The sequence below is a fragment of the Thunnus maccoyii genome, chromosome 24 (assembly GCF_910596095.1).
Source record: "Thunnus maccoyii chromosome 24, fThuMac1.1, whole genome shotgun sequence".
NCBI classification, from domain to species: Eukaryota; Metazoa; Chordata; class Actinopteri; order Scombriformes; family Scombridae; genus Thunnus; species Thunnus maccoyii.
The window spans coordinates 11,634,413-11,654,939 of NC_056556.1; the positions used below are offsets into that span (position 1 = coordinate 11,634,413).

The 20,527-nt window shown below is 41.7% G+C and overlaps 2 protein-coding genes across 3 annotated transcripts in view; one reads left to right on the forward strand and one right to left on the reverse strand.

Moving 5' to 3' along the window:
• Positions 1–4,882: 4,882 nt before the first annotated feature.
• LOC121892433 (histone-lysine N-methyltransferase 2D-like) lies at positions 4,883–7,877 on the forward strand. The gene is made up of 4 exons (XM_042405469.1): positions 4,883–5,440; positions 5,543–5,655; positions 5,854–6,007; positions 6,105–7,877. Exons 1-4 carry the CDS (start codon positions 5,396–5,398, stop codon positions 7,875–7,877), a joined length of 2,085 nt encoding a protein of 694 aa, XP_042261403.1. The 5' UTR covers positions 4,883–5,395.
• Positions 7,878–17,051: 9,174 nt separating this feature from the next.
• The window catches only part of nrp2a (neuropilin 2a), a 60,672-nt gene continuing 57,196 nt past the window's right edge, over positions 17,052–20,527 (reverse strand). For both annotated transcript variants that reach the window (XM_042404829.1, XM_042404828.1), the window contains exons 17-18: positions 19,590–19,652; positions 17,052–19,421 (exon numbers count right to left, since the gene is read on the reverse strand). In XM_042404829.1, coding sequence (XP_042260763.1) covers positions 19,117–19,421; positions 19,590–19,652 — 368 coding nt within the window. In that variant the 3' untranslated portion in view covers positions 17,052–19,116. The remainder of the gene's footprint in view (positions 19,422–19,589; positions 19,653–20,527) is intronic.

Below are 20,527 nucleotides of genomic sequence, written 5' to 3' on the forward strand. Positions count from 1 at the left end.
CGCTTAATATTAGTTACACAACAATATTTGACTCATGCTGGACTCATGGCCTGAACCTGAGCGCCCCCCAGAGGATGAAAACAGAATTGACTCATGGAAAAAAGGGTGCAATATGGGCACAGAACACATGTAAAAAGAAAGAGGAAAATTTCAAAATTAAAAAAAAATACGTAAATGTTATCAGCAAAATGTACTTAATAAAGGGTCAAGTAAAATGAAAATACTCTTTGCACAAAATGGCTCCTTTTTACTGATGCATTAACATGTAAGCGACATTTTAATGTTGTCAAACTACTTTATGTACTGTTGGGTAGTTTAATCGATAACAATGCTTCATATTTGACTTGGTGATCATATGTTTTGCATTAAATTTTTAATCTGAAAAGAGGGCCTAAGTAGTACCTGCCAGATAAATGTAGTGGAGAGAAGTAAGAAGGCCTACAGTATTTCCCTCTTAATGGGCAGAAATATGAAGTACTGTAAAGAGGAAATGCAGCAACAAAAAGGAGTGTATTACAAGTATCTCAGAATAGTATTTAAATACAGTACTTAAGTAAATGTAATTAGTTATATTCAACCAATGAAAATTAAATTCAATCAATTAGCAATTCAATGAAAAAGAGCATTGCTGAGCCCAATATGGTCTTATGTAACTTTATAGTTGTGCTCTGCACAATTGCACAGACTCTCTTTAATGACAATATTTGCAGAAATTCATGCACCTTGATCTGTGTACCTTAAAAAATCCTTCAAAGAAAACTTCAAAACATCTCAAGCCTTACTACTTCAAGTTGATACTGCTTGATACTGCTTTTTTTCTTGTTTTTGCGTGTGTCCTTTTGTTCATTTCTGCTTTCATTATTTATTTATTTGTCTCTAGTCCTTTTGATATTATTATCTTGTATGGTGGGCCGAGCCACAACAGACAGCATTTCACTGCCATTATTTACAGAATGTATTTTATGCCTATATGACAAATAAAAAGCCTTGAACCTTATCAAGCCAATTTCTATCACTTCCAACACTGTGTCACATATTTTCAATTTAAATGACATTTACATCATAAACCAAGCGTCAACCCAGGCATATCTTTGACTGATACAATGTATTTTATACAAGTAACTGTATGAAATAAGGTAAAATGAGAGCTTGCAATGTTAAAATCTGACCAGTAGATGGCACTAAATACAAAGGCATGATCAAAGAAAACCACTGTAGACAACAGGCTGATGTATGAACAATAGTTCATAAAACCACTATGACAATACACACAGGTGGTGAGGAAAAAACTACTCCAGGAGATGGAACATAATAACAATGTAACATAATGGCATGTTATTAATTGCTAATGGTGTATAATTTTACTCCTGTATTAAAGCCAGTGAATGTGTGATAAAAGGCATTATAGCAATGTGTGCCTCTTCCACTGAAAAGAGTAATTTTCAAGTCAAAGGCACATATAAAGAACATCGTCTCTCAGTGACGAGGGGGTTTAAGTTAAGAGCTTTTCCCATCAAAGTGTACATTCAGGGTTTAGTAAAAAAAGAAGTGAAGTGACTCAAAAGCCAGCTGTCGCATCTCTCTCCCCCAGTGAGGATAAATAAAAGACTCTTCAGAAGAAAAGTATGTGTGTATGTACCTGAATGTGAAAGAAGAAAAAAGGGAAAGCATATCCTGATGGAGTGTGTGCATAAGAAACTGAGCTTGTGATGTTTTGTGTGAGCCTCCACACACACATGCGCGCACACACAGCACACAGGCAGGGATGGAAAAAGGGGTAAATCTTATCATTTAGAGCCTTCACAATGGGCATAAAGAGCTGCTAATCTGCTTCATCTCCCCGGTTCCTTTGTGTGAGTGGAAATGGACCTTCTGTCCATCGGCTGGTTGTCACCCCGCTCTTTTGTCCCCCAGTGGATGTGATGGCCTGCCCATCACAGCCCTCATCTCTCTCCCCTTTTGTGAGCGACCCTACCACAAGCATACAGCCTCAGCTGGAGCCCTATAAGTCCGTTAGGTGTGTCTTTTCTTGTATTCAATCCCACCTTTCTCTCATTCTCCTTTACGCTTTCTTTGTTCTCTGGAGGCTGCCTGACACATATGGATATTAACAGGCGGGGATAAGACGGATGTGTATGCCAATCTAATCCCATGATTTAGTGAGAAAAGAATGTTGGTGGTGTTTGGAATTCTACATCCAATCTCATTAGTAGTAAGGCCGATCAATAAAGCTTTCGGTTCTGCTGAATGTAGTATTCACTGAAGGATTGGGCTTTGTGAATTCACTTCTTACCACAGGCTTACTAGCTGATGACCTTTGCTACCTTTAATACTCACAAATCACCCATGATCTATTGTGTGGAGGGAACAGCAATCAAGTGTGTAGACAGGCTGTTCATAAAGAAGAGTTGGGCTGGCAAGCATGAATGCTGTTGAGCAAGGCACTGAATTTGCACCAGCTTACATTTCAAAGTAATATTTTTTCTAGGGGTACAACATGAATTCATATTCAGTGAGGATAAATAAAGAGAGCTCTTATGTAATTTGGATCTTTGAAAATGAGATACTACATGACATTCAACCATCTATATTCAGGCCATGACTTCACCCAGTTTTTGAGGGGAGGCTTATCTGGCACAGCCAACCCACAGTTAAAATCCCATTCAGAATTTCCTGGAAAAAAACAAGTGCCAAGTTCTTGTTTTAGACAGCTGGTCTAGACTCTTCCTTTGACCCATACTCTCTGTCTGCGGCGGAAAAGGAATTGTCCATTCAGGGTTTTCAACCTGTTTCATCATTGTTGTACTTGTATGCTTGCTTGAGTGAGAAAATTGACCACCTACAATTTTCGTGCTGAGTTAAGGTACGCTCAGCTACCAGGTTTTCTGTGAAGGGAAAAGATGCTCTCATTTTTTGAGATTTTATGAATGTAACCCAAGGCTTTTAAACGGGTGACTAGCTTCTCAACACACAGGGTCGATGACCTCCAGGTTAAGAGATGTTTGAAAGAGCTTTCCACTTGGAAAGACTTTGCACTTGGCCTACTGAGCTTGACATTGTATCTCTGAGTTTGAGCTTGAACTGTCTGACACTAGCAGCCCACTGAAAGCAGTTCAGCCACCTTTTCCTGCTGTGAAGAGAACAGCGCGGGGGGATAAGATCTCCTGCCAAACTGCTCTTGACAAACACAAAGGGCTCCCTCCACTGCTACTGAACTGCACCCTCGCCACAGTCCTCTACGTCGACAGATAGAGTAGCAAAGGGGAAAGGGGCACTTGGAAGCCAGAAGGTGAGTGAGAAGTGGTAGAGGAAGACAGAGAAGAGAGAGAGAGAGAGAGAGAGTGTGTGTGTGTGTGTGTGTGTGTGTGTGTGTGTGTGTGTGTGTGTGTGTGTGTGTGTGTGTGTGTGTGTGTGCAAGATAACGCAGGCTAGAGAAACCAGATTGACACCCCTGTGCCGTCAATGTGTGGGCGAATCTGTCACAGATACAAAGGCAGATAGGCTGAAGAGGAGAGGTATTGTTAGAGAAAACACAGAGCACCAAACTAACCTATCTACACACTTCAGGCACGATGGACTGGAATACTAGCAGCACCTTTCTCCTGTACTCCACACATACACACACACACATTTAAAATGTTAACTGTGAATTTGGCCTTTTGAGCTGAAAACCCTCATTATACTGTGTAAAAGCAATGAATTACTTGCCAAACCTGTTAAAATCCCCTATATAAACAGTGTATTACATCCTGAGTGGCACTTACAATATTCTGGTTTGGTCACTAGGGGCAGTGCCACATCAAAACTTGACCTGTGACTCCCTGAGATGCAGATTGATAAATGTGGGTTATTGTGTAGCTTATGTGCTCAGACTTGAGGGCAAAACTTTATGATGAACAGTAGAATGAAGTATGAACTTGAAAAGAGGCACTTTAAGGTGAGTGATATGCTGTACCAGAGATGATAGTTTTTGAAACAGAATAAGGTCTGTGTTTTATGGACTGGACAACTGGCAGCACCTTCCCCTATACTCAACTCCTGCATAGAATAAAAGATGGCCTTTTGCCCATTTCAATGAGAAGGATGTTTTCTAAAAACTCATGGACTTGATGCAAGTTTCATAATTATTTATTTGCCTGAATAACTATTTATTAAAATCCCTTTTTAAAAAGGAGAATTGGTACTAAAATGTACTAATTTCAGACATTAGATACAGACGTATTTTGTGATGATACAACCTCCACAGCACGATTTAAAAAGTCTCCTGTCGTCCCGTCCTTCCAGTCGCAGATTTGTTGGTGTGGGAGTTGACACTATGGAGGCTTTGATGAGTGAATCCAGCTCCGGCCTGCTGCAGGTTGATGTGTTTGACCTTCAGATACTTAAGTGCAAGTCCTGCCAAATCCACAAACCCCAGAGTGAGCTGAAGTGACTTTAAACATGACCGTTGCCGCTTCTGGACATCACAGGTCTGTTGATAAAACCACTAAACTGCCACCTCACTCTCAGTATGTGAGATAGGTAAATGAAAATGCATGTTGGGTATGTTAAGTCCCTGGAGTCAGCTCCACCAAAAAGAGGTAATATACACTATTGTAGGCAGTTATGACTATTGTCATATAAATATCAAGTGGAGTTTTAAGCGGAATAAGCAATTTTAAGGGATGAAACCAAATCATCTTACACATGCAAAACTGATATTTGAAAGCTAGAAAAAGAAAACATTTCCAGTTTTACTTACAAATATTCAATATACAGTACACAGTATATTCAAATTTAATATAAAGTATTTTGTATGTATTTTATCTGTAAAAATGTCAGTTTACAGGGAGTGAACATAGGACACTTGAAAGTTACAATACAATTACATTACATTAACATTACAATACAACAGTCTTGCAGCAAAAAAGACCATAATAAAGCTTAAAATGTTTTGTTTTTTGCCGAAGCTACATTAAATGTGGTGTTATAGCATTATTTTTAGGGCCTTGATTTGTGGCAATGATGTGTGGTTATGTTGTATTTAATATTGTAAGGGCTATTAAAGAAAATTAAATTGCACTGCAGAGTGAAAGTTATTTATCATTACTATTTCTCACTAACTTTTATTATTATATGAACTTCAATGTTTAATATAATTGTGGGAGCAACATGAAGTCAAACTCATCGCTGTATTCTGGAACACATTGTATTCTGGAGCCAGGAGGATTCTGCAGTCACTCTCCTCAATGCACAGCATCTGGACAGACACAGAAACATTGTTACCTTGAACTTTACTCAGAACATCGATAATTTAACGAAACACAGTATTTTGCACAGTATTTTATGAAAATTGTACCTTGATTGCAACACAGATTGCAAAAGTAATTTGACAGACTGTCAAACCAAATCCACCATGGGTCTTTGGTCTGACCCAAGCCTACTGAAGGCTCAGAGAAAGGTGAGTTAATGTTGTCTTTGTTTCAATTTTCTGAACAGTAAATGATGAGTTTGACAGCATTCTCAATGAACAAATTAATAACAAAATATCACTTTTTCTTAGGTGAACAGCCATCACATGAACAGTTTTGTAGAGTCCCAACAACAACAAGGGGCCTATGGATCACATGTCAGTAAAATGCACTTTAGTGCAGGTCCTTATCACAAAACTGACAGGTAAGTCTTGTATTTGACTTCAAATAACTTCACGTATAAGTTACAATATACATGTTTTAATGTGCTACATGTGATATACTTACTGTGGCTCAGCATTTAACATTACCCATTTAATAAAATGCATTAAATACTCTACTACTAATGAGCCCCTTGTTATCTTTTTTGCATTGTAATCAACTGCTGACACCATTTTTGCAGAGTGTGCAGCTTTCAAGGGGCAGCCCCTACACCACTTCCCCCAAGAAAATACTACTACTCTGTTTTCTTTCATGCTGAGGAGGTTCCACTGCCAGAAAGCAGAGGACCAGCAGACCTGAATAAGTCTGCAACATGGCCAAGAGCAGCAACACAGGCATGGCTGTCCAGAAACCACCTCTAACTTCCTGTACCTATGTCAAATAAGTTGAAAAATGTACTTCAATTAAAAAAAAATCTTTCTGTCTCTGCAGGATGCAGCACTTGCAAATGTCTGCCCACTGCCCCATGAGGTCCATTTGCCTCCAAGTCCGCCACCTCCACAGACAATGGAGAAGAAGTATCCAGATTTGTCAAACATGGGGTTTCCTTCTCTGGATGATGAAGTGGCCTTTTTTATGTCTAAGCCTCGCAGCCTGATGCCTTGTGAGGTCCCTCTGCCTCCAAGTCCATCACCTGCTGACATAGTGCACACTCCTGAGAAGAAGTACCCAGATTTGTCTTACATTAGGTTTCCTTCTCTGGATGATGACATTGAACCAAAGCATCCCAACCTGTTGCCTCATGAGGTTCCACTGCCTCCAAGTCCTCCACCTACTGATGCTGCACTTCACATGGCGCTCACCCCTGAGAAGAAGTACCCTGATTTGAAAAACATAGGGTTTCCTTCTTTGGATGATGAAGTGGCCTGTTTGATGACAAAGCCTCCTAACCTGCTGCCTCATGAGGTTCCTCTTCCTCCAAGTCCTCCACCTGCTGATGCTGCATTCCATGTGGGACACTTTAACGAGAAGAAGTACCCAGATTTATCTTACATCGGGTTTCATTCTCTGGCTAAGGATGATGAACTAAAGCATCCCAGCCTGTTGCCTCATGAGGTTCCACTGCCTTCAAGTCCTCCACCTGCTGATGCTATGCTTCACATGGTACTCACTCCTGAGAAGAAGTACCCACATTTGAAAAACATAGGGTTTTCTTCTCTAGATGATGAAGTGGCCTGTTTGATGCCAAAGCCTCCTAAACTGCTGCCTCACGAGATTCCTCTTCCTCCAAGTCCTCCACCTGCTGACACTGCATTCCATGTGGCACACTTTTATGAGAAATACCCAGATTTGTCTTGCATTGGGTTTCCCTCTCTGGATGATGAAGATGAACTACAGCGTCCCAGCCTGTTGCCTCACGAGGTTCCACTGCCTCTAAGTCCTCCACCTACTGATGCTGTGCTTCACATAGCACACACTCCTGAGAAGAGGTACCCAGATTTGTCTTGCATTGGGTTTCCCTCTCTGGATGATGACGATGAACTACAGCGTCCCAGCCTGTTGCCTCACGATGTTCCACTGCCTCCAAGTCCTCCACCTACTGATGCTGTGCTTCACATAGCACACACTCCTGAGAAGAGGTACCCAGATTTGTCTTGCATTAGGTTTCCTTCTCTGGATGATGACATTGAACCAAAGTGTCACAAACTGTTGCCTCATGAGATTCCACTGCCTCCAAGTCCTCCACCTACTGATGCTGTGCTTCACATAGCACACACTCCTGAGAAGAAGTACCCAGATTTGTCTTGCATTAGGTTCCCTTCTCTGGATGATGACATTGAACCAAAGTGTCACAAACTGTTGCCTCATGAGATTCCACTGCCTCCAAGTCCTCCACCTGCTGATGCTGCACCTCATGTGTACACTCCTGAGAAGAAGCACCTGGGTTTGACCGGGTTTCCTTTTCTTGATGTGGACACTGAAACGGTGCCAAAGCCTGCCACTGCACTTCACATGGTGCACACTCCAGACAAGAAGTACCCAGATTTGAGAAACATTGGCTTTCCTTCTCTGGATGATGAAGTGGCCTGTTTGATGTCCAAGCCTCTCAACATAATAGCTTGTGATATTCCTCTGCCTCCAAGTCCTTCACCTGCTGATTCAAAGCCTCTGCCTCCAAGTCCTTCCCTTGTTGAAACTCCCCAGCTTGCCAAGAAATACCTTGATTTATCTTTTGTCACTTTTCCTTGTCTGGATGATGACTAATGAGCCTGAAACAATGAAATAACTCACAAAACCAAAGCCAAAATTTGTTCTATTTGTTTACTTTTTTCTTGTATTTATAAATATGTATAATAAAAGGGACTGAATTATTTTTTTGTCTATTTTCTCATTCTAATTTTGAAAGGTAGACTAAAAGAACACCTCATGATGGACAGTGTGTTGAGGCCAGGTCCTCCTCATCATAGTGGAGTTGTAATGTATTGGAGCTACACACAGTTTTCACCAGTGCCCCGGGCTTAGCATTTTTCTGCTTCTTACTCAACATAGGACAATCTGCCACAATATGTTCAGGTTTCTTAGAAAAGAAACAAACTCTCTGAGGTTGCACTTTGCACTGCATCTTTCTCTACTTTTGTTCAATTAAATGGGAAGCAACAGCCTCAGGTATGCAGCTTTTCAAGGTGACTCAACTGTTTAAGCTGATCAAGAGTCCTCACCTTCACCTCAAAGAAGCTCTGTTTTTCTTTTTCAATAGTACATTTTAAGTGTTTTTTTTTAATTATTTGTCATTAACATTTTTATTATTTATATTGTCAGACTCAAGTAGCTATTTTGGTGTTTGCTTTTACTTCTGCTTGAGTGTGTATTACAGTCTATAAAGTAAATTTTAATTGGGTACAGTTTTTGGTTAGTCTACCCACCTCTGCTGAACAAAGTCGCATTTAACTACACATAGAAGCAAAACATAATGCTCTCTCATCACAAATAGTGCTAAACACCACACACACAAAGTTCAGTCCATCACTACCTAACCAGAAACTACCTTATGCCTAACCACCTCCTCTGAGGTACACCAATATCCACACAACTTTAAAAACTGCACACATTTTTCCACTCAGGATTACCTCAAACCAAAAAAAACAACAACTTTTTTTAGAGGGTTTACCTGTAATGCCCAAGATAATTTATGCCACTCTGTAGCAAGAAAGGCAACAAAACATGATCCTTCTCAACCCTTGGTGTATAATAAAAAAATAGCAATTCTGTATTGTAAAAGCCCAACATGTAACATCATAATGTGAAGGAAACCCAAAAATGCCAGTCAACGAACCTCTGCTGAGTCTGCTGGCTGAGAGAGAGAGAGATGGGGGAAGGGCCTTTTGTAGCGTCATCAGGTGCCACTGATTGCACAGGAGCAGCTGATTTGACTGTAGACAATATTCAGTGGGAACATACAACATATGCTTATATATACAAATATGCAGAATGTGCAAAATAACTGCAACAGAGAATACAAAAACAAGGAATAAACTGTATGTTTAGTGTGTGAAATAGCAACAAGAGGTAATTTTTTTCTCTCCAAGATAATCTTGTTCTTTATTAGGATCTTGGCTAATGGCAACTTGCTGACCACAAAGAGAAATTAGACTAAATATTGGAGATAAGAATTAATGAAAATATTTATCTTACTAATGAGAAATCAGATATCACAAAATGAGCTGGAACCATAAAATAAATTGGCTCCTATGTAGGAGACCTGAGTCCAAAATAATTAGGAAAACACAAGTACAACCAGAAAGACAACAACAAACTTATTTTTAAAGCCTGCCTGGCGTTTTCTCAATGGTCCATGTGGAGTAAACTTCACCTTTTTATTTCAGGATTTGACCTTGATCAGATGTGCACATTCATATTATCAACACATGTAATAACAGAATATTCCCAAAATACACAAAGCCTTGCCATGAGACATAAATGCACATTTTGCCTGATTTATTCCTGCTTTGAATGATTAAGTATGACGTGGGAAGTATTAAATGAACTGTAAGTGCTGCTATGATCCCCCACCCAAGAAGAATTAGGAGGAGGAGGGGGCACCTTCCTGCACGAGTACCTTCGCAGTCGGGCCGACTTCCATGCAGATTGGCAGGGAGGCTGCCAGGGAGCGGAGTGTCAATTTTAAAAGAGCATCTCTTTCCTCTGGGCTGGAGGGTGACGGATAATGCTTTTGTGCATTACAGAGAGGGGAAGGCCATCCATCACAGCTACGTGCATGCCTTGGCCTGTGTGTGTGTGTGTATACAATATGTGCATGTGCTGATTGTATGCAGGTAGTGTTGCTCTCCTCCAGGCTGTGGTGTGGTTATGGAAGGGGAGGAGGGGGAGGAGGAGGCCTTGAGGGTAGATGCAAGGCAGGCAGAGCATCTGGAGACAAGGACTCTCACTAGTGTCAAGCGGGGGCGGGTTATTTATATGGTTGGGGGTCGTGGGAATACTGGAAGCATCTTCTTGCTGATGAAGAACTGATGCTCTCAGACACATTGCAGTGCCAGTAGTGGGTGTGTGTTTTGTGTCAAAGGCTACCTTGCCAGCACCAGATGTTGTCATGCATCTAGGGTGGCTGGAGGGAGGGGAGGAAACACGGAAATGCAATAAGAAACATGCACAGATATATATATTGTATATACCACACAGACACACACAGCATATGATTTCATATTCATAAGTTACAGGAGCTGTTTTTTAGCGGATACAGTTTTGACAGTGTCACCAGTCGAAACTTAGCAGGGGACAAGACGGTGCAGCAGGAAGTCTCACATTCTCTCCGACGCGTGTGCAGGGGAAAATATGAAGTTCAAAAAAATCATATTTTGGACACAAATGGCTGGAAAATACAGGTGAGAAGCACTGCAGAATTGAATTTATATGCGCATAATTTGCAAAACCTTTTATATTTTCACTTCTATATAAATCTGGGAGGCAATCCACTCAATACAGAGGCACACAAGTATGGAAGCACTTCTCATTCTTTGGGAAGGTACTGAGAGAGATATATTATAGTTTGACCTGGTGAACTTGCTCTGTTTAGCATGCCATGCTCTCTGGGGCTAACATACAACACCCATGCTAATGCTGTTCCTATAGCCGCTCTTGTTTCCATAACAACTAAAGGTGAAAGAGATAGGCCTCTAACCAAAAAAACTCAGAGTGGCTTGGGTGGGAGGACAATTGGGAGCTAAACCTGTGCATGCACACACACACATACACACTTACTGTAAAACAAGCACACACGCAGGTCCGTTCATGTAAACAAAAATACACACATCCTCACAGCGGTAATTTTACACACCCAGACTGCATCCACCCACTCATCTGCCCACTCTTGTTGTTTTCCCTCTCCAGGTGTGTTCAGAGGAGAGGGCAGGTGGTGCGCGGTCCCCTGGTTCCATCCTCTGAGAATTATTACAGTTGCAAATAATCCCATGATGACGCCAAGTCCAAACAGTTTCAAAAATAAAGACGGGATATTGATTTGATATTTGCAGTGCTATTTTTCAGTGGATTGGGCTGCTTGTTTGTTATTCTTCTCAGTGTATATATGAAAACTGCAGTGCTATGTCTTTGTGTGTGGCCTTGGTCATGGGAGGAAGGCCTTTTGTATAGCTTGCTTATTCTACTATGATGTGTTTACTTGACTCCCTGCTTGTGCCCCAGTGGCCTGATGCTGTTATGTCTCAAAGGGCCCAAACTGTAGCTCGAGAGGGACTGATAAGCAAATTGAGCAGGCCCCTTTCCTCCTTGCTGCTCGGTTATATGCAGAACAATTATTACATTTGTATACAATGTGTTTTCTCCTTTTTTTTACTGCCTACTCTCTCGAATCACTGTATGAATATTTCAGAGTGTGAAAGCTTGTGAGAGCACGGTGATTTCAAGCTCGTGCAGCTGTGAGATTCACTTGTGCGATATAATAATTCAAGTGAAGAACAATACTGCACAGAAAAATGAGAGGAATGCGCAGAGATAAATCTCCAAACACCTACTGCAAATGTTCCATGAATCTACCTCTGTGACATCATTCAGCAGGAGCCTGTGTGGTGTTATGAAGAAGTATGGAGAGCCCTTTCATTCAAAACCCTACCCAAACCGTGCAACACCTATCCAGTTACCAGGCACCCAGTACGCAAACCGTGCACCACCTACCCAGTCATCCTGCGCTGCCGCTCAGTGGACATCGCGCGATGTTAATTCGACAGCGCGCGCCACCCAGCTGACAGCGCGCGATGTCCAACTGGACAGCGCGCGATGACCAATTCGACAGATTCAAACGCCTCTCTTAAATCAAAAGTAAGAAGAAACTTTGCAAATAAGCGAAGATCGGGGGAAATTGGTATTATTAATATTAATGTGTGCCCTCCAGTCTGTTGGTGTGTGTGTGTGTGGGGCGAGATAGAGAAAAGAAAAGAGAGAGAGAGAGAGAGAGAGAGATTGCTAAATTGGCGGTTTGAATGATGTTTAACTGGAGCTCAGCACAGTTGAATGATGCTGTAAATCCGCTTTCTCCTGGGTGCAGTTACTCAGAGCGCCGTGGTACAGAACTATCACAGAGAGAAGGATGTCACCACATTACATTCACGCACACACACACACACACACACACACACACACACACACACACACACACACACACACACACACACACACACACATTACCTCCTACAAGGCATAAAATATAACCCATACCATCAACAGCAACCCACTCAGAGGATTGAGAATATACACAGAGCACAGAGCTACATCCCACATTAACCAAACACAGAGGTCTCTCCTCTTGAGGCTTCATATCCACACTGGCCTTACTGACACATAATCTCCCTCTGCCACAACACTTTTCCTCACGGTTTACACTGCTTATGATCAAATCAGGAAAACAGAGTTAAAAGGAAAACAACAAAACAAGACAGTCACTGACTGACAGCTGCAATTTCATGCCATAATGGAAATCGGCGTTGTGTATAAATAAATGAAGGATGGGATGAGGTCATTGGGTTTTTTTTTCCAGCTGTAAGAGATGTATCTACTATATGTCTAAATGTATGATTATAAACCTTTTCCCTTGCAGATTGGTATTCAGTTGCCAGCTAACATTGATATTTATAACTTCACTTAAGGGCATTTATTATAGCAAGTTGCACCAAATTGAAATTACTTGAGTAATAAGGCTTTTAAGGGCAAAAAAACCCTTCTGTGCTTTTTCATTTTACCTTTTTATTTACTGCTGTATTTTCTGTCTACATCATACTGCAGCGTCCAACTTCATCAAAGAGGAAATGTGGCGGGTGTTCTTACAAAGCCGCTTCGTAAACACACGTTACTTGTGAAGCTAATTTGATTCAGATGAGGAGATTTATGTGCAGAGCCAAGCAGACTCGGGAGGTTGTTTTTCTTTTTTTTTGTTTTTTTTTTGAAGGGTAGAATCGTCAATTATTTTGGAACAGATGGGTCTCAAAGTGCAATTGAATTTGATTATCGCCTCAATGGAATACATAATGAAAGAGCCCTAATTTGAAGAGAAAGTTATGAGAAGGCCATTTCAATTACTCCACCAACTAAAATGGGGGTACAAGCCTTACACAACAGACTGAGGCATTATTCAGATGATTTTCTATTTCTTATTTTCATTCTTTCTTCTTCTTTAATGACAGTGAGAGTGAATCATGATGAGCACAGCTGTTTATTTGCTTGTTTCAGAATTTTGCCCCAGATGCATTCTTGAAAGCTTTTGTCATCGTTAATTGATTACCACTTTTCATGAAATACAACTTTGTTTTTTCTATTCTATTATTGACATGCTTGTTCAAATAATAACAGGGTTGGCAACTCAACTCTGTTGAAATTTTTTGACAGATTTGGAGTAAAGAATTGTCTGCGGTACCAGCACTGAAGAGACGCTTTAAAAATGTTTTGTCCAAGAGTGTTCAAATGCTGTCAACCTGTCAAGCATGATTGCTCCACCAACAGCTTTCCTTTACTTAACTTGTGATTGACAGTTACATTTTTAGCTTTTTTCTCTCTCAGGTTCAAGAGTTCATATTGATTAAGGTTTCACAGCAGGCCCAGAACTTATTTGATCTGTTTTGAGAAAAAACTGAAAAAAATCATCAGTTATTCCCTCATCTTTAGAGCTCTAACACAATGATCGCTGCTCCTTAATATCATTTTAAATTGCTGCTGGGTGGACTGGATGTTTAAGAGTGGATCCTTGCCAAATGGAAACAAGTTATTAGGAAGGTCTATTTGTGTGTGTAGAAACACTAAATAGATAGCAACATCAGCCTAATACCAAAACAGAGCTTATATCTAATTTAACATATCAGTGGTTTAAGAGATTACCTTGGGCAAAGTAAACATACCATTAATTTTAATGAAATATTCAAGTCAGACTATTTACAGGTCTACAAACTCCTTAAAGGTTCATAGATTTATCTTAATAAGCTGTGAGTGTGGCTGCTTTAATCCAAAGCAATTACTTGAAACAGCGCGATTGTTACAATACAGAATTTCTCAAGCAGTTCTGATCTGTCTCTTGAACTGCAACACCTTCACTCAAATCCAACCACAAACACTCCAGACAGATGGTTAGGACCCATCGCGAGAAGCCTCCCACCATGCTTGATAACAAGTTTCCCGGGCTATATAGGGCAACCGTGACTGTAAACACACCAGCCTCAAGTGGAGCGAACAGGTGGCCCACCACTTAGGATCCACTGGTCACGTTGCGCATGTGCCCACAACAAAAATTCAGTTATGAGGAAATGCTTGAGTCTTGGTATGACGCCCTCAGATCTGCTGACGGAGAAAATATCAGAGCTGAGGTGCTTTTGGGAAATCAAATCCAGAGCTCTGCACCCAAATATTGCTGATGAGCAATACCAGCATCAGCTTCGGTCTACAGGGATTAGAATCCAAGCAAAAACAAAACTAAAGCCAGACCATCAGAAATGTGCTCCCTGGTCAACAGGCCACAAAAAATGCCTCAAATCACACTCACACTATCTTTTTTTTTTTTTATCAAGTTAATTTCCTCTGTGCTGCTTCACAATGACACGCACACTGGCCTAGTTTGGAGCTGTGAATAGAGCTTTTCTCATCCCAATCATTTCCTCCCTGTATTTGTTTTCAGAGGCAGTATCCTCTGGTGGTGGGGAGATGATAATGTCACGGAGGAAGGAAAGTGATGGTCTGCCTGGTGTTTATATAAGACTTTGGCATTTGTTGTCACTGGGTCTGCCGTCATTGGCAGGCAAGTTGCCACAGAGGCCCTTTCAATCTTCCATCCCCCGCACACACACACACACACACACACACTGACCCATATAGGTGCTTTGAACCGCTGGCAGGCCCGACAAGATTATCTGGGCCCCCTTCCCAGGAAGACCATTGGGATGTGGGTGTGCGGTGGTGTGTGTGTGTGTGTTAGTGTGTGTGTGTGTGTGCATGAAACATATCTAAAAATGTAAGTATTCTCTGTCAGTCACTGCATGTGCATGTATATATGCATCGCTGCTGCAGTTTTCTGACAGCCCTTTGGATGCTGTTGAAAGAGATGTGAGGTTAGCCTCCAGGTGGTTCTCTTTTTCAGGCTGTCACTGACGGTGCAGGGAGGAGGATATGGAGGATTTTTGAATTTTGCATTTACGATTTCTGAATTTCTCCTGGGAAGGTAGAATTCTGCTCTATTAATATTCTGCATGACTACATCACAAGCCATTTCCAAGAGTTAACAACAGTTAAAGCCGTTGTATCTAGATACAGCCAGGCTTCACCTTGCTAGGACACAATGAGAAGCATCTGTGTATGGATATAAAGTAAATACTACGTGATTTATTTATTATAAAACCAAACAAAGTTTCCTCCCTACCTGTGAAGACTAATGTTCTGCCTGTTTGCCCTCTCTTCCATCTTGATTACATAATCCCCAGATTAATTAGCTGTGTGTTTCAGTCACTTCCTGTAGCGCGACCATCAAATGGGCTCCCTCTGCAATCTGGCCTATCGACTTACAGGGCGCCAGAGCCTTTTCTTTGAAGGCCGCCTCGGCTTCAGAGGCAAAAGAACTCTCTGATCTGACGGCTAAAGGAAAGGGCCCCTGCAGTGTGCCATTACAGACTGATAAAAAACCTAGAAAAACAACATTTGGGTAACACACACACTCAGAGGGAAAAAAAAATTAAGAATAATTTGGTTGTGAAAACAAGAGGCGGTATGGAACAATGACAATCTGGCTCCTTTGGTAATTTCCTGTCGGCGTTCATTCGTGTGATGTGGTCGTGACTGTTCTGCCGGGATCAATCAAACCTGTGAGCAGATGGCATCGCAGTCCTCCGGCGGACTGGGGATTGTCTGTGTCTTTTCAGAGGCGGTAATTGGCCCGCTATGTCATGGACCGGAGCATGCTAACAGCCACCGCCATTGCCACTGTGCAGCGACAACACGTGTTGTTCTGCTTTGTATAGCTGCTAATGTGGTACCTGTGCTACAGGCTCCATTTCATGTCAACTCAAAGTTGTGTTAAATATTGTCAAAGTTAATAAGCTATGATGCCAATCTATTTCAGCAAGGAAAAACACATTTCGGGAGCGCACATAAGCTGAGAAATGCAACATTAACTTTGTCGCTCTCATTCTATCTGTCTAGTCATGACTTTAACAGGCATCATGAGCCCCCCTGCCACCCCCTTGCACAAAATGTGGACCACTTAGTCTGCTTTATTGCAGGCGTCCACAAGACCCAGAAGAGTGAAAGATATCGCATTCTGGATCTGAAACCCTGTGCTGCATTTGCTAACAGCGTTTGCATTTAGGTGAGGAAAGCTTATGAGGATAAATGGAACCGTGTGTGGGAGACGCAGCACGCTTTATAAAAGAGAGGCAGAGTAATTGCATGTGTACTGTATGACTTTGTGTGTGTGTGTGTGTGTTTGTGTGTGTGTGTGGTTGAGACGCCGGGCACTTCAAAGCTTTGATGTTGGAGCTCCTAAATGAGGGCCACCAGAGGTCCAGACTAATGGGACATCATGGGGAGATTAGAGGCCAAGTGCAGCAGGCTGACAACACAGCATTATGTATGTATGTGTATGTGACAGAAAGTGAGAGGGAGAACATGAATTTGTGTGTGAGCGTGATTCCCCGTGTGTATTATTTTTGCAATTAAAAGTGAAAGAGTCTAAGATGGATTTTGTTGGTTAATTTGACAGGAAGTATTTAGTTGTGTCCACAAGTATTACAGGAATGTCAAAAATGCTAAGAAAACTTTGCATCAGTCAAACTTCTGTGTTTTTTTTTGACAACTTTTCTAAACACATCACAGCAAGAAAATCTTGGCCAGCTTATTCTTTAGTATGGTATAAATCCTTTATTAAATAATCATAACAATAATTATAATAACAATAATAAAAAGAGCATTTCTGTACAAAGACCCCTTTAAAACAACAACAACAACAGCAGTCCGAGCAGTGCGAAGGGGGGATCCTGTCCTTTTATGAGTTTGGTCCTCCCTGGCAGAAGGGGCGCTATCACTGTCACTGTCAGTGTCAAATTACTGTATCTGATACCGGCTCCAAAGGCAAGCTGGATCCCCGAGGCTCCAAGGCACTTTGAAGAGAGTCAGTGGGATCCAGAGATGCGGGCCTCAGAGGAGAAGGAGGGCGAGTGTGTGTGTGTGTGTATATGATGAGGGTGAATTGGATGAAATGTTAAATGCATGTGTGTTTCTGTACTTCATAGTCATAGGGCTCAAATATATACCTCATGCTTCTCAGCAGCAGCCACTATTCCCTTCATTTTTAGGTTTGAGTGCCTCTCAGCGTGTATGTTCATGTCATTCTGAGAGAGAGTGTGTTAACGTTCTGTATATACATCTGTATATACAAGCGGATCCTGTCAGTGTGTGTAGACGAGATGAGCGTGTGTGTGTGTGTGTGTGTGTGTGTGTGTGTGTGTATGTGCATGGGAGGGAATAACGAGACTTTTTCCTCTCACCCTCTCCTTCTCATGGCTTATGAGTCCTCTCAGAACATGCAAGACAAGACCCCTTTCTGATTGGTTCAAAACCGTCCCGAGGTATGCCCGCCTTGCTGTGCGAGAGCTGACATAAAAAAAAAACAACAAAAAAAAAAAACAACTTAAAAAATAGGCCACAATTAGCCAGCAGGTTGAGGTGGGGGTGGTGCGATGTGTGTGTGTGTGTGTTTTAGGGGGGTAGGTCCTTTAAATCATGGCTTTTGAGGTCCACGTGTAAAAAGAGAGAGAGATGGACACCTCCTCTCTTGTCTTGGTGTCGCCTCAACGTTCCTTTTCAACATTTCCGCGAACAGTTTGCTTTTAAGGCTTGTTGTGTGTCCGGGCACACAGTCAGTCGATTGAGAAGAACTGTCCCTGGCTGTGCACTTGTTTTTGATCCCGTTTGTTTTTTGTCCTCACGAAAGCGCAGAGGGAACACCGCCCCTGTGAGAGGCAGGGGATTTTAGTGCTCTGTCAGTAATAGTCTCTCTTGCTTTCTCTTTGTTTCTCTTTCTCCAGTGGTTTTCAGTCTCTGCCCTTAACAGCAATCCATAGGTTGCACCGACCAAAGCTCCTTGACCTTTCACCGTTAACCACAATGTAAACATGACCTTCTCTTCGACAGGAACCAGTAACAACAGTCTCTGACAACTAAATCTAACAATAACTCTCCCTGTCATTAAAAGAATGGGTTAAAATTCCCCCCTACCTCCCCATCTCTACACACACATACACTTTCTTTGCCTCTTTTTCTACCTATCTGCCATCACAGACTGGCAATAGGCCAGAACCAAAACATTAAACAGAAAGAGGGTGACCAAGCAGAAAGACAAACTTGAGGGGCGTCAGTGACTAAAAATACCACAGACTGTCAGGAAGGAAGAGGATAACTGAGGCTGATAGGTAGCAGAGTCTACGACGGAACAAAAAAGCCAACGGGCCACACAAAGGAGCTAAGTTCTAGGCCACTGTGTTCACATGTGATCAAAAAAGACGCTTTCTAAGCACGTTCCTAACCTACCACCTTTCCAACACAATGTGTTCTGACTCAGTATGTGTAGCTTACAGTATCCAGTTTCAAAACTAGACCTCTTACAAATCTATGATGCATTTATAAACAGTTGTCTTTTGGTGGAGCAGGAATCTGTAATTGATATGTGTAGATATTTATTTTTTGAGGCCTAACACCCCCGCAATGGAACAATCCATCTGGGTGACCCCAGTCTTTCTCTCATTGGTTCAAAAACTACCAACACTGGACTGTGCCATGTTTTCCAAACAGGAAACAAGTACTCATTTGAGCTAAAAAATGGCGTTCTTGTTGTCCAGGGATCTGCACCATTGAGGAAGTAAACTGACACTAAAGTGAACTGGAGGAAATGAAGAAAATAGTGAGAGGTTCCATTCTGTCTTCTTTTGCGTTTCCTCTCTCAACCTCCTCACGCCTCGGTGCAGCAGCGCTGTTGGTTCAGTTTGACCTTGTGCTTGAGACCATCGTACAGTTCGAAGTTGTAGTTCTCCAGGGTGGTGGAGGAGCGTGATGACAGGCCGCTGTAGGAACAGGTGCAGTACAGGAGGAGGCCGGCGCAGACCGCACCGAGCAGGACGCCTAGGGAACTCATGACGATGATGGTGACCAGGATGGGGTCCAGGGTGTACAACCATGAGTTGTCCTTCTCTGAGACACGGGTCACCGGAGGCTCAGATGATGGTGATGCTGTGTTCCTCTCTGGGAATTGTAAACCTGATAGAAAGTGAGATTAGAGACACATGAAGTTGAATTGATGACAGACAAGTTGTGCCTTAATAAAAGATTTTGGGACTGAGCATTTCATCAAAGATCATTTTTTCAAAATCAGGTTTAATGAATGTGTTGTGAAATGGTGTTAGATGTGAGTTCCTCTTAGCTTACCTCCACCTAGTGGGTTTCTGCCACTGAAAAGTCGTCCATCTCCAAAATCATTGGGTATCTTAACTGTTAGAGAGAAGCACAGGACACGACGTCTTTAAGCATCATGCAAATTCCAGATTGCTTTATTGATGATTCGGCTTAACCCTTTGCATATTGAAAATAAGTTCATATTTACTGGTGCTAACAATTTACAGATTTGGCATCCATACACACACACAAGTCTTGGTATAATAGAAAAATATGACTTTATTAATAGAGAAAGATCATTATGATACATTCCTGTCAAACACACAGTCATCACGTAGCATACTGATGGTATAAGACTGTTCATTCCATGTGAAGAAAGATGCAAACATGTCATCAGATAATTAACATTACCCATCATTATCACCATTAAAATCATCGACACTATTACTGTCAAGTTTAAGAGTGGTGTATAAGATGATCCAAAAAAAACAACAAACAAACAAAAAAAAACAACCTAATGGCAACAAATGTCAACATTTAAGTAGTGCTTGTGACAGTTTTGTTCTCCATTCTGTGAAACCTGCAGCACTGCCAGGCGGTGTGAACTGGAAATTGATATGTATGCGAGTGTCTGAATTGGAAAATTACAAGTGTGACAAAACTAGCAATGGCTGCAGCACTTTAGTTGAGCCCAACAGCTCGAGTGTATTCATACTTAGATGAGTTTTCTCTTTACTTTTTTGTGTGTTTGTGTGCATTTGTGTCTATGTGTGTGAGTGTGTGTTTGCGCTCCCTGCTCTTGGCAAGCATACGGGAGTGGGAGTAACTGCTTGGCAAGGCACACGTCTAGATCTAGAGGTCTTTGATAGCCAATGGCGTTATTAATACTGTTTCAAGGGCAACAGAAGTCGGCAGAGTATTGGGCGATGGAGGTGCGGTAGATGGGAGGGAAAAGTGCTTACCGCAGCCTT